The 13,726-nt window shown below is 39.5% G+C and overlaps 1 protein-coding gene across 10 annotated transcripts in view; it reads right to left on the bottom strand.

Annotated features, from left to right (window-relative positions):
- Positions 1 to 13,726, bottom strand: part of ATXN3 (ataxin 3) — a 41,394-nt gene that overhangs the window by 26,290 nt on the left and 1,378 nt on the right. For 5 of the 10 annotated variants that reach the window (XR_014070810.1, XM_081548191.1, XM_081548189.1 and 2 more), the window contains exons 2-6: positions 9,029 to 9,193; positions 8,754 to 8,798; positions 7,164 to 7,249; positions 6,676 to 6,742; positions 4,132 to 4,219 (exon numbers count right to left, since the gene is read on the bottom strand). Coding sequence is in view for 8 of the 10 variants with exons in the window: in XM_081548191.1 (XP_081404317.1) it covers positions 4,132 to 4,219; positions 6,676 to 6,742; positions 7,164 to 7,249; positions 8,754 to 8,798; positions 9,029 to 9,193 (451 nt within the window). In the remaining 2 variants the exon portion in view is untranslated. The remainder of the gene's footprint in view (positions 1 to 4,131; positions 4,220 to 6,675; positions 6,743 to 7,163; positions 7,250 to 8,753; positions 8,799 to 9,028; positions 9,194 to 13,726) is intronic. The other 5 variants (XR_014070811.1, XM_081548190.1, XM_081548193.1 and 2 more) reach the window with 4 other exon arrangements.

Genomic DNA, 13,726 nt, shown 5'->3' with positions numbered 1-13,726 from the left:
CAACATCCGTTGGATCATCGAAAAAGCAAGAGAGTTCCAGAAAAACATCTACTTCTGCTTTATTGATTATGCCAAAGCCTTTGAGTGTGTGGATCATAACAAACTGTGGAAAATTCTTAAACAGATGGGAATACCAGACCACCTGACCTGTATGCAAGGTTTCTCAGATTCCTGAGAAATATGTATGCAAGTAAGAAGCAACAGTTAGAACTGGACATGGAACAACAGACTGGTTCCAAATTGGGAAAGGAATACGTCAAGGCTGTATATTGTCACCCTGCTTATTTAACTTATATGCAGAGTACATCATGCAGAATACTGGGCTGGATGAAGCACAGCTGGAATCAAGATTGCTGGGAGAAATATCAATAACCTCAGATATGCAGATGACACCACTCTTACGGCATAAAGTGAAGAGGAACAAAAGAGCCTCTTGACGAAAGTGAAAGAGGAAAGTGAAAAAGCTGACTTAAAATAGCATTCAAAAAACCAAGATCATGGCATCCAGTCCCATCACTTCATGGCAAATAGATAGAGAAACAGTGGAAACAGTGACAGTCTTTACTTTTTTGGGCTCCAAAATCATTGCAGATGGTGACTGCAGCCATGAAATTTTCCAGTAGTCATGAATGGATGTGAGAGTTGGACTATAAAGAAAGCTGAGGGCCAAAGATTGATGCTTTTGAACTGTGGTGTTGGAGAAGACTCTTGAGAGTTCCTTGGACTGCAAGGAGATCCAACCAGTCAATCCTAAAGGAAAGCAGTCCTAAGTATTCATTGGAAGGACTGATGCTGAAGCTGAAACTCCAATACTTTGGCCACCTGATGTGAATAACTGACTCACTGGAAAAGACCCTGATGCTGGGAAAGATTGAAGGCAGGAGGAGAAGGGGACAACAGAGGATGAGATGGTTGGATGGGATCACTGACTCACGTATCTTGCTCGAGGACATGTTTCTCCTTCTTAACTGGACCCCTCTGACTAATCCTGTTATCTTCAGATGTGTTGTGGGAGTGGGTCTGGTAAGACCTTTCTATTGTTAGTAACCAACTGAAAAAGTATGTAAGGCCTTGATAAGACTAGGGAGATGGCCACCTAATTAAAGAACTGACTCAGTGGAAAAGACCCTGATGGTGCGAAAGATTGGAGGCAGGAGAAGGGGATGACAGAGGATGAGATGGTTGGATGGCATCACTGACTCGATGGACATGAGTTTGAGCAAGCTCCGAGAATTGGTGATGGACAGGGAAGCCTGGTGTGCTTCAGTCCATGGGGTTGCAAAGAGTCAGACACCAGTGAGCAACTGAACTGACTGAAGACTAGTGAGTGGGGCACTCTCCACCCTCTTCTGCTGTCTATGTCAGCAGCTTTCCCTATCCCTTTTCCACTGTCACAAAACTTTTGCCACAGGAAGCTCTGAGTGCCTGAAGCTTCGTCTCTAGTCCTGATGTTGAATTCTCTTCTTTGGAGATAAAGAATAGGACATACTATTCACCTAAGCTATCACTGCTCTTAAAATAAAAAAAAACAAAAAACAGGCAATGAGAGATTTGAGTTGGCTAGTTGGTGCTATTAAAGAATTGTAATTAAATGTTTATATGTCATTAGAGTATTGTGGCTATATGTATATTTTTAAAGAGTCTTTGCTTTTAAAGATTTTAATTTAAAAAATCTACTAAGATGATGAGTATTTTCTTAGACTAAACTGGAAACAGAAGTGGGTAGGGTATAGGTAAAACAAGACTGGTCATGAGATATTTGTTGAGGTTGGGCGAAGGGCACATGAGGGTCCATCACGTTGTTTTCTATACTTTTATATTTGTTTGAAACTTTTGATAAGAAAATTTTGTTTCATTCTCGTTAAAGGAGGGTATACTAAACTATACTCTCAAAGAAGATGATGTCAAAGGAAGACTGAGAACTGAATACTGGCATTGGCAAATTGGAGGTCACTGGAGACACTGAGAAGAGGGTTTTCAGTGACTTGTTGGTTATCACAGTGTAACTGCAATGAGTTCATGCATAGGCGACAATACACTAGAGATGATTCTAAGGAGAAAGTAAAAATGGGAGATGGCTGGAGTTTCCTGGCATTAAAAGAAGCTCTTTCTTTTTAATCAATGGAGAGAGAGAGCTTATTTCTCTATAGTAGGAATAATAAGATAAAAGAGGGAAACCACATGGGAGAGTAGAGCAACAAAAGCAGAAGCAAAGATCCTGAGCATGTGGGAGGAGCTGCGATCTAGCCCCAGCATGGAGACACTGGACTTGTTAAGAGCAAGGAACAGCTCACCTACTCTCATAGGCTGAAAGCACAGGAAGAGAGAGAACTAGGGTGATGATCTGCTGACAGAAGAACTAGGATGTTCTCTTTTAATTGCTCCTGTTTTCATAGTAGAATATAAACGACGGCCATAAGCTAGGAGTCAGGAAGGGGGAGGGGATGGTGAGAGGTCTGAAGGGAGCAGCTGTGCAATCATCATCCTGGGAAGTTAGGTGAGCTTACTGCGAGAATGTGGTAGGGATATCAAGTAGCACTGAAGGCTCATTTGAAATCTGTGATCCTAAATTTAAAGCAAAATTGATCATATTTTATACTGTATCTTTAACCATGCTCAACTGCTCTGATGGAGGAGGACTGGACAGGTCCAAGACTGGATTTTAACCAGGGTTGGGATTTTTGTCTTAAAGTATGATGGAGGGAGAAAAAGAAAGGAGCTGAGAAGCGCAACAGTGTGTTATAGTGATAATCACTGAATGATAATGAATTATAATGATGATTCCAGAAAATGGGGGGGTGGTAATATAGGAAGTAAGGACCTAAGGGGAATGTTTAGGCTTCTAATAGGGTTTAAAGAATTGTTACAAAGGAAAAAAACAGAGAGACTATGGTATAAAAGATAGGAGACAATAGTCTAAGAATAGGACGCTTATAATTAGAATTTGAAAGTGGTACAGTTATTAGTAATGGCAAGCAAGAGTGAAAAAAATGATCTTTGAAAGTAAAAAGCAAGAGATCGGATTGGACTGATTTTTGATGTAGCAATCACCAAGAATGATGAAAAGAGCTGAAGCAGAGCCATGATAATGAGTCAGATCCTAAATCTTCAATGGAAAAGGAGGAAGATCAGACTTGAAAATACTGCAAAAGAGCAAGGGGGAGACTTTACTCTAGTGATATATATTTCAAAGGAGCTGCAGTTTTTAGGGAAGAAGAGTGACCTAGAAGGGGTAGGGATGAACAAGAAGAATACCTAGGCCTCCCCTTGGCTCTGTGGTATGTGAGGTCTGGAAGACAAAAAAGCCATAACATAGAAGGTCTACAAAGGAATCAGCCTCATCAGGGGAGGGCCAGGTGTCAGCAAGAATACCAAAAGAGCAGGATGATTCAAATCACAGCCTAAAGCTCACCATGTAAAACAAAGATTATTTCCCTGCCTGGAAGGTTATGACCAACCTAGATAGCATATTTAAAAGCAGAGACGTTACTCTGCCAACAAAGGTCCCTCTAGTCAAGGCTATGGTTTTTCCAGTGGTCATGTATGGATGTGAGAGTTGGACGGTGAAGAAAGCTTAGCACTGAAGAATTGATGCTTTTGAACTGTGGTGTTGGAGAAGACTCTTGAGAGTCCCTTGGACTGCAAGGAGATCCAACCAGTCCATCCTAAAGGAGATCAGTCCTGGGTGTTCATTGGAAGGACTGATGTTGAAGCTGAAACTCCAATACTTTGGCCACCTCATGCGAAGAGTTGACTCATTGGAAAAGACCCTAATGCTGGGAAGGATTGGGGGCAGGAGGAGAAGGGGACGACAGAGGATGAGATGGTTGGATGGCATCACCGACTCGATCGACATGGGTTTGGGTAAACTCCGGGAGTTAGTGATGGACAGGGAGGCCTGGCGTGCTGCGATTCATGGGGTCGCAAAGAGTCGGACACCACTGAGCGACTGAACTGAACTGAACTGCCACAAAAGCATTATTGTTACACTTAACTTCTAAAGAGATGGTTTTATTTAGCCACACTCACTTCTATTGAGACAGATGCTCCCCAGTTGCTATACTCAGTTCTAGTGAGCTAGTTTCATTTAGCTGCTTCAAAAGATAACACAAATGTTCAGTGTTTACTTACCTTCCTGTTGTAACTGAGCCAAGAAAAGTGCAAGGTATGTGTCTGATATTAATTCTGGACCCGTCAAAAGAGAATTCAAGTTGAACCACTGGAAAACAAATTGTCAATACTTAAGTTAGTGCACATTATACATAATAAGTTTCACATGCTATGAATTGACATAACCCATCTAAACTTAGTAAGACTGTTTAAACACTGAAAACATGTCAAATTAAGATTTTTTAAAAGTAATTAAATCATCCAATTTTTAAAAACTGAAATAAAATGTTGCAATATTATCACTATTAAATGTTTTAAAAGTTTGCTTTAAGCCATAAACTTTAAATCCCCCCTTCAAAAAAGAAAAGAAACTGACAGTATTTTAAAGTATCCTTATTGTAGCCATAATTAAATCTTTTTCAAAGGAACAGTCCAACAAAACCCTAATCACATTATAATGATGTGGAAGAAAAATGACAACTACCAAGTTTTCCCACTGCTGATAATGTTGGTCAAAATATTTTAATTGTGAGAAAGCTAGACATTCCAGGAAGAGAATCTTTATAATCGCCAACTCATTTTTGAAAGATGACTAAACCACTACTGCGTGTAATTAACATCGCTTGTTCACTATTTCATGGGCATCCTAATATAACCAACAAGATACAGTAATTTCAGAAGTTATTGTCAGCATCATCACCAAATGCTTTTCGTGAATTTTACCAGAGATGATAGTATTTTTCTCATTTTTTTCCTTATACAGGGGCCTCAGACAAGAGTCTATAGTGAAAAAAAAAAAAAATTTATCAAAAATATAAATTAGAACCAAAGATGATAGCCATAATTTGACATTTCCAGCACTGCCATTCCCTTCTCCAGGGGATCTTCTCAACCCAGGGATTGAACCCAGGTCTCTTGCATGGCAGGTAGATTCTTTACCATCTGAGCTACCAAGGAAGCTGAGTTTGTCAAAGATAATGTGAAATGTGTAAATTCAATTTTGAAGAACTAAAATTTACAAAATTTCTCAAAATAATAATGTAAGTTTACATGCAAATCAATACAAAGGAATTCCAGACTCTAAAACTTCAGATCTTGAAAATGAAGAACAGCTGATCATATTTCTAAATATCTAAATAAAACCCCTAGGTTAAACACACTTGGGAGTGTGCTGCCCTGGTTTTTCCCAGAGTTGATTCCTACCTGGGTGAGTCTCTCCTGCACCAAACCACACTTACTTACTTGCTCTTTGCCACCCAGGAGGGACCATTTAAGATGAAGCTGCTTCTAGGCGGCAAACTTAAAATAGTAGGGCTTTCGTTTTAGAATTATCTTGCATTGATTTAACTCAACGTACTCTTTCCTGATTTCGTTTTCTGTTTCATATTAGCTTATTTTAAAAAAACAAAACAGCTTTATTTAAGTGTACTTGAAATGTAGTAGACTGCACACATATTAAGTGTACAATTTGAAGTTTTAACATATGTATATACCCATGAAACCATCACCACCACAAAGAGAGTGAACATTTTTGCCCCTGCCAAGTTTCCTTTGCCCCTTGTAATCCTCCTCATCCACTGCTCCTTGCCTCCCTCATCCAGGCAATCACTGTCACTATAGATTAGTTTACATTTTCTATGCTTTTATATAAATGGAACACTATAGTGAGACACTGGTGGCTCAGACGTTAAAGAGTCTGCCTGCAGTGTGGGAGACCCAGGTTCGATCCCTGTGTTGTGAAGATTACCTGGAGAAGAAAATGGCAACCCACTCCAGTATTCTTGCCTGGAGAATCTCATGGACGGAGGAGCCTGGCAGGCTATAGTCCATGGGGTCGCAAAGAGTCGGACACAACTGAGCAACTTCACTTTCTTCTTTTCTTTTCTATGGTATATAGTACTTTGTGTCTAGTTTCTTTCACTCAGCGTAATTAATTTGCGATTCATCCACATTGTTGCACGCATCAATAATTCATTCTTTTTCATTACATTAATCTGTTTTCAGTAACCCTCTTTCAAAGAGTCAAAATTCTGAGAAAAAGGACATTAAAAATTGTCTCAAAAATGGTATCGGGTATACAAAGATCACTGGTAATTATTTTTAAAAATAACACTTTTGGTACTTTTCTTGATCTTACAAAAACCTTGCTCAAGACACATTCCATTTTTAAAAAAACTAGAAATGATTTATGTAGACACATGTATTACATGGCATTTTGGAATGCGAATAACCTTGTTAAGCTAACGCAAACATAGCTGAAATTTTTTATTCATACCGGACACTATTTCAGGCTTTGTGACACTGCTATGCTTAACACAAACCTATGAAAAATAGAAGTTAGCTGACAGAATATCTTCATCACATAAAAACTTATTTATGTCTAAATATGGCTGTCTTGTCTTAAATAGAGAATTTTACTTATGTCCTATCCATCCAGATTGTAACCAGGCCACAAATACACATTACTGGTGAGTTTCTTCATCTTTAAGGCACCAATCCCTCACAGTGTAATTGTAAATGAGGTAGAGAATGAGAAAAAAGACAGGCAAGGAAGAGAAGCGTTACCTGTTTTCCTAATTTTCTAACTGTAAACCAGTGTTCTTTATAGTTGCATATAAATGATCTTTCATTTCTAGAAACAGGAAAAAGCACATGTGCAATATTAAGTTGAAATATTAGAATCATATTCATTTAGTTTGTCAATTGGAAAGTACTATACAAAACCTATGATGACTTAGGATTATATTTACAGTTTTAAGAATCACTGATTTTTTAAAAATTACAAAACAGTATAAATCTCTGTGGAGACTGATGATGCCATACAAAACCAATGGCACCACACCCCATTCAAGGACCAGCTCTGCCCTGCCACTCATGGAGGGGTCAGAGAGGCTCGGGGAACAGATGTTCACAGACAGCCCCAAAAGGCAAACCAGGAAAACCTGAGGCAATAAAATGGGGACTATCACAACAAAAGCAGGCCAGACTTATTTTTCCCCTTTAACAAAGTATAAATTTAAAAATCAAATGTAGGAAAAGCAAAATAATCTTACATGGGATCAATCCTGAGCCTCTGGTACTCTGGACTGTTAAACAGGATTAGTTCTAAACCCCAAACTTTCAAGGCATTGCTTATAACCTGTTAAAAAAAAAATTTTTTTTTTAAATTCCAAATAAGTAGTGTTAAGCTATGTTAGTTGTAGAAACAATTTTAGTTCATAGATAAATTTCCCCAGTAGGCTATGGGTTTTAAAGTGCATGTGTGTGTGTATGTGTGTGTGCATGTGGACATATCACTATATGCATCAAATATCCATAAATAACAATGTAGACATAATATTTAAAAGAGTACCTTTTACACTAAGTTTCTGGAATTGTATGAGAACCATACAATTCCTAGATAGAACTGCCTCCAAAATCTAGATGTACAGTCTATCCAGTAAGTGCTTCTCTTAAAACAAGCCCATTGCGTTCATTTGGCTGCTATGGGTCCTGCTTTAGAAAACTGACAGTCAACTTACTATATAGAAAAAGGATAATTTTACGTCTATTAAAATGAGTTATTTCTGAGGATTTAAACTGAAGTTTTCATCAGTTCTAAACTTCTTGTATCGTCGGTTTGTGATTTGTAGGAAACCAAAAGATAAACCTGATTATTTCAAACTGAGAAAAAAAAAAAAGGAAAATTTTTGAAAATTCACCACCTACCCTCCAAGGTATCCAATAAAGCAGCAAGTGAGCCAGGCATGAGTATAAACAAAAAGTGAATGCTCTGTGGTGGGCAAGTGTGAACTAGTACCTAGAGCAGCATGGCACAAACAGGAAATGGCAAGCGCTGAGCCCGTTCAGGCCCCTGCTCCGGGCCCTGCAGCAGCTGTTACCTGTAACCATCCACAGTGAAGCCCTGGCTAGAAATGTTGGTGACCGAGGAGTCCAGGAGGACAGAACAGGGGAACACATACAGAGATATCTGCAGGTCCCCTAAGAGAGGTTCTAAAGAATCTGGATACACCTCACCAGTGTTAGGAATAGAATGAAAGATCCACAGATGAAAGAATCAGTCTCACGAGTATCATATATATATTCACCCATGGAATTCAAAGGGAGCAATAAGCTCAAAAAAAGGGAAAAGACGAAAGCCACAGACCATAATGAAGAAATCCAATCCTGGTAGGCTGACTTAAATGTAAGGTTAGCAAAGGGTCCCCCTCTGTCCATGGGATTTCCCAGGCAAGAATACTGGAGTGGGTTGTCATGTCCTTCTCCAGGAGATCTTCCTGACCCAGGGAGCGAACCTGCGTCTCCTTCATTGGCAGGCGGTTTCTCTACTGCTGAGCCATGAGGGAAGCCTTTGAAATACTGTGACTTACTGGAATTACAGTTATTAGCACACAGATTCAAATTAACAACCTCCTTTGAAAAAGGCCTTCTCTAAAATGAAGTATCTACTGTCCTACTTTTCATGTTTATCTATATAGAAATCTAGTATTCTAAAGGATAATCTTACACTCCTAGACACAATCTACTGGAGGAACTTCCAAAGGTCACATCAATACAGTGACTATGAAAGGCTGTGAAAAGCATACCCTGAGCTTAGTGCCTGGGACATAAACAACACTTAGCACATGCTTGTGACTACTTACTTGAATAGAGAAAAAGCCACTGTCATCCATATTTCCAGAAGGCTGCTGTTGAATTCAGAGAGGTGGTTGGGGCAGGGATTGAGGGTGGAGAGAGAAGGGTAAAGTGTCATTAGTGTGCGTATTTAAAATAACATTTTGTGCATTCCCATCTACAAAGCCGAGACCTGAGTTATAATTAACAAGTCAGATCCCCATTGGAAGAGTGGCTCGTCCCTTTCTAAACAGTACCCATATTTTTTTTAAGAAGCATGATTTAGTGAGTTTAAAATCAGTACCTGCAAAAATGTGCGATAGTCTTCACTAGTAACTCCTCCTTCTGCCATTCTCATCCTTTCTTCCTCATCTAGCTGATGTGCAATTGAAGATAATTCCACAGGGCTGAAGTATTCTCCTTGCAGTAGGTTATTCAAGCAATGTTGAGCACAAAGTGAGCCTTCTTGCTAATATTTCCAAAAGAAAAAATTCAAATGTGATTTGTAAAACAGATTTGTACAGTATCTTCTCCAAAGAGATATGTAATCATTAACGTCTTAACACAGCCAAACCATTTTTAGCTTTAGAAAGCATGAATAATCCAGGTATGGGCATTTTCATTTGCTAACGTTTATTTTATAATTCTACCACTAATGAAACTACAATTATATGATCAGTTATATGGTCAAAAACTTAATGATTTATATTAAACAAACATCATCTATATCAAATCTCATACTTTACTAAAAATTACTCTATAATAAACATTTAGCTTCCCTCACTTTCAGTAGCTAAAATAAATTCACTTTTGGAGATTCCATGGTAAATTACTAATGCTGAAAAGAACATTTAATCCCTAGAACATTTGTTCTTTAACAAGATTTAAATGTTCCTTCATGGGATGTTTATGTACTCCATTTAATGAGTACATTTAAATGTTCATTCATGGAATTTCAAGTCCATGAACAGATGAATCTCAAGAACTGACACAGTAAGACAAATTCTGTTCCATGTTTATGGAGACTTGCAGCTACAAAAATGAGGTTCTCTTAAAGAAAGATAAGGCACACACTGTGGTGCAATGAGCAAAACTGTCCAGAAAATCATGCTTGGAGCTCGCTTCTAGACAAGGCAGCAAGGAGACCATATCCAAGCGTGGGTGTCCATGGGATCACTGGCTTCCTGTTATGGGGGTGGGGAGAATACAACTTTCCACAAGCCCCAGGGTCTTCGGGCACTGGCAACTGGCTTTCTCACGCTACTGGCACCCAAACCTAAACCCAGACTACCTTCAACTAAGTAGCCTGAGTATCACTCTTCTCCCCTCAACAATGCTGCTCTCCCGTTTCCCTATAAGAAAGGGGACTCATGGGTGGATGAGATCCCTCTCTGTGCACCCAGTGCCGGGCTGGACTCCAAGGGATGATGGCAGTTGGGAGAATACCTTCTCCTGCTAATAACCCTGATGCTCTAAGTTATCCATTTCCCTAGAAAAGTCTACTCTTTAACCCAGACTGTCTGACATCCTGCAATTTGTTCCGAACTATGTCACACAACAGATCTGACCCCAAAGACCAACACCATGCAAGACACATCTTTTTTCCTGATTTAATTTTCTGGGAACAAAATTCAGGAATGCAGCACTGAGACAGTCTGAATGTGAGCTGGGGGCTGAGACAAGTTTATCTTCTTATTTTGGTACTGAATAAACAGCTTGAACTTAAAGAAGGCACTATCTACCCTTCAAATCATAGCTACGATGGTGAGAGAGGATTTGTCTGCACCTCTTTTTCCTTCTACTGTATTTCTACTACCAGAAAGCACCTCCCACCGAATAATATGTGAGTTGGAGGGAAAGACCCTGATGCTGGAAAAGATTGAAGGTTGGGAGGAGAAGGGGATGACAGAGGATGAGATGGTTGGATTGCATCACCGACCGACTCAATGGACATGAGTTTGAGTAAACTCTGAGAGTTGGTGATGGACAGGAAGGCCTGGCATGCTGCAGCCCATGGGGTCGCAAAGTGTTGGACACGACTGAGCGACTGAACTGAACAGAGGTCCTACTTATATTCTATTGAAAACTGGGCAAGACAAGCAAGTACTCACAGGAGGATAGCCAATGGATTAAAAAACACAAAAGGGGTCTCACCTTCATTTAACTATGAGAGGAATGCATATTAACGTTAACAGTATGTTATTACTACACACTCTAGAATGACTAAAATGTTGGAGAGGATTAGAGACATCAAAACTGTTCCATACTACTGACTAAAGTGTATAACCACTTTGGAAAACTATCTGGAGTATCTACTACAGCTTAACATATACCAACCCGATGATCTAGCAATTACACCATTAGGTATATAGCATAAGCAACAGAAATGCATACAGATGGACATCAAAAGACATGTATAACAATGTTCATAGATGCATTATTTGTACTGGCCTCCAAACTGGAAACTACCCAAATGCGCCTCACAGTAGAATGGTTAAAATGTGTTATATTCACAAATACTATATAACAACGCACTATGTAACCATGAGTTGCTCAGTTGCCACCAGATTCTTTGTAATCCCATGGATTGTAGCCTCCCAAGCTCCTCAGTTTGTGGAATTCTCCAGGCAAGAATACTGGAGTGGGTTGCCATTTCCTCCTCCAGGGGATCTTCCTGACCCAGGGATCGAACATGGGTCTACCTGCATTGCAGGCAGATTCTTTACCATCTGAGCCATCAAGGAGGCCCTATTATATTGGCCACCAAACTGGAAACTACTCAAAGGCTCCTCCCAGGAGTATGACTAAATTGTGTTACATTCACAAAGAAATACTATATAACAGCATACTATGTAATAGCAAGTCTACTCAAAGGCTCCTCCCAGGAGAATGGCTAAATTGTGTTATAGTCAATGGCACCCCACTCCACTACTCTTGCCTGGAAACTCCCAGGGACGGAGGAGCCTGGTAGGCTGCAGTCCATGGGGTCGTGAAGAGTCGGACATGACTGAGCGACTTCATTTTCACTTTTCCCTTTCATGCACTGGAGAAGGCAATGGCACCCCACTCCAGTACTCTTGCCTGGAGAATCCCAGGGACGGCGGAGCCTGGTGGACTGCCGTCTATGGGATCGCACCGAGTCGGACACGACTGAAGCGACTTAGCAGCAGCAGCAGCACAAAGCAATACTATATAACAATATACTACGTAACAGAGAGTTAACTATATAACATAACAATACTATATAACATAACAATACTATATAACAATGAGTTAACTACAACTACCTGCAACAAAATGGGTAACTCAATCAGTGTTAAACACAAGACAGACTCAAAAGAGTATACTCTATATGATTCCATTTACAAAATCTCAAAACAGACAAAACTGATTAATCGATGATGTTAGAAATCAGGATAGAGGTTACCCTTGAAGGGGTGGAGGGAGCTTTGGTATCCTGGAAGAAGACATAGGGGGCTTATAGGATGCAGGTAAATGTTCTATTACTTGATGTAAGTATTATTTACACATGTGTTCATTTCATGAGAATTCATTGAGCTGTACTCTTATGATCTGCATGCCCCTACACGTGTTATCCTTAATAAAAAATTCAAATAACAACAAAAAAGTCTCTATTAAGATACGGTATTTTACTTCAAGAGCTACCTAATACAGTGACCAGATACTGCAAACAGCAGAGATGGGATTCAAACCCAGGCAGAGTTTGTACTATTCACACTTCCCTGAGCCATTTATTTGGAACTTGGTGATTCTTAAACCTCAAACAGCCTGAAGATGAATAGGAAAGAGCAGTCTCTCTCACACACACACAACAAAAACATCATGAATGTCATAAAGTCAACACTCAGCATCTTTTCAGTATTTTCACTAATTTTAAATATAATCCCAACAAGTTTGGTTATCACTCTCAGTTGTAAATGCATAAAAGTATCAATTCAGATGGCAAAATAATAACCTCACCAAGAGCAGTCAGCAATAGAAGTGATAATGACAGAAAGCAGGTACCAGAACCAAAAAAAAAAAAGAAAAAAAAAATTCCAAACAACAACAACAAAAAACCAGTACTAGGTGGCCATGTAGCATTAGGGTTTAAGTTAGGGACTGGCAAACTCTAGCCCTTGGGCCATATTCACTCTGCCCCAGAAGCTAAGAATGATTTTCACATTTTTAGATGGTTGGGAAAGCATACACACACACACACGAATATGTGAGAACATAAATGACTTGCAAAGTCTAAAATATTTACAGAAAAACTGTTTAGATAAACAGCACCATATCATCTTAGATGCTCAAGGAACACTCTTGATTCATTCAGATATTTATTGAGCACCTTCTATGTGCCAGATACTGGGGATATATCAATAAACAACTCTTGAGTTTACATTTCAACTTATTAAAGGGCACTCAAAGTGACAACTCTGAAAATGGGGAAATCAGAACTCCAAGAGGAAGTGGCTGCAAAGTTCTCTGCAGGCAGACATCCCTACATGCACAGATTCCTATCGGCCACAGTTGGTTCTCTGGCTCTCCAAATCCAGGACCTGGAGTTAAATATATGAGGAGCAGGGGAAGGGAGTGCTCTGGAAAATGTCATATTGAGCTCAAACATCCCCCAAATGGCCTCTGTAGAAGATGAGCAACAGGTCCTAAGGTTATAGGTGCCCTAAGGTTAGAGGTTCCCTACCTCTGAAATATGCCTGAAGAACTTGAAGAGTCTTCATTTGCTAAGTACATGTAAGGTGATGAGGGTAAATGTGTTCTTGAAGAGTCTTTAAATCTATATTCAGGCTGATAATTCAGAGTGCCTTCTCTAAGTTAAGTAGATGTTCATTAGGCTAGCGTCCAACTTCTTCTGATCCCATGATTAAGCAGTTGCCTCCACTGCAATCTATCCAAACTAGGTACCAATCAATATTGTTTTCTTAAAAAAAAAAATACATTGCATGGTCCTCAAAAAGTGATGTGGAAAAATTTAAAGTTT

Source organism: Giraffa tippelskirchi, chromosome 12 (assembly GCF_054371585.1).
Source record: "Giraffa tippelskirchi isolate mGirTip1 chromosome 12, T2T-mGirTip1v1.2.pri, whole genome shotgun sequence".
Lineage (NCBI taxonomy): Eukaryota > Metazoa > Chordata > Mammalia > Artiodactyla > Giraffidae > Giraffa > Giraffa tippelskirchi.
This window is presented reverse-complemented; position numbering and strand designations above follow the sequence as displayed.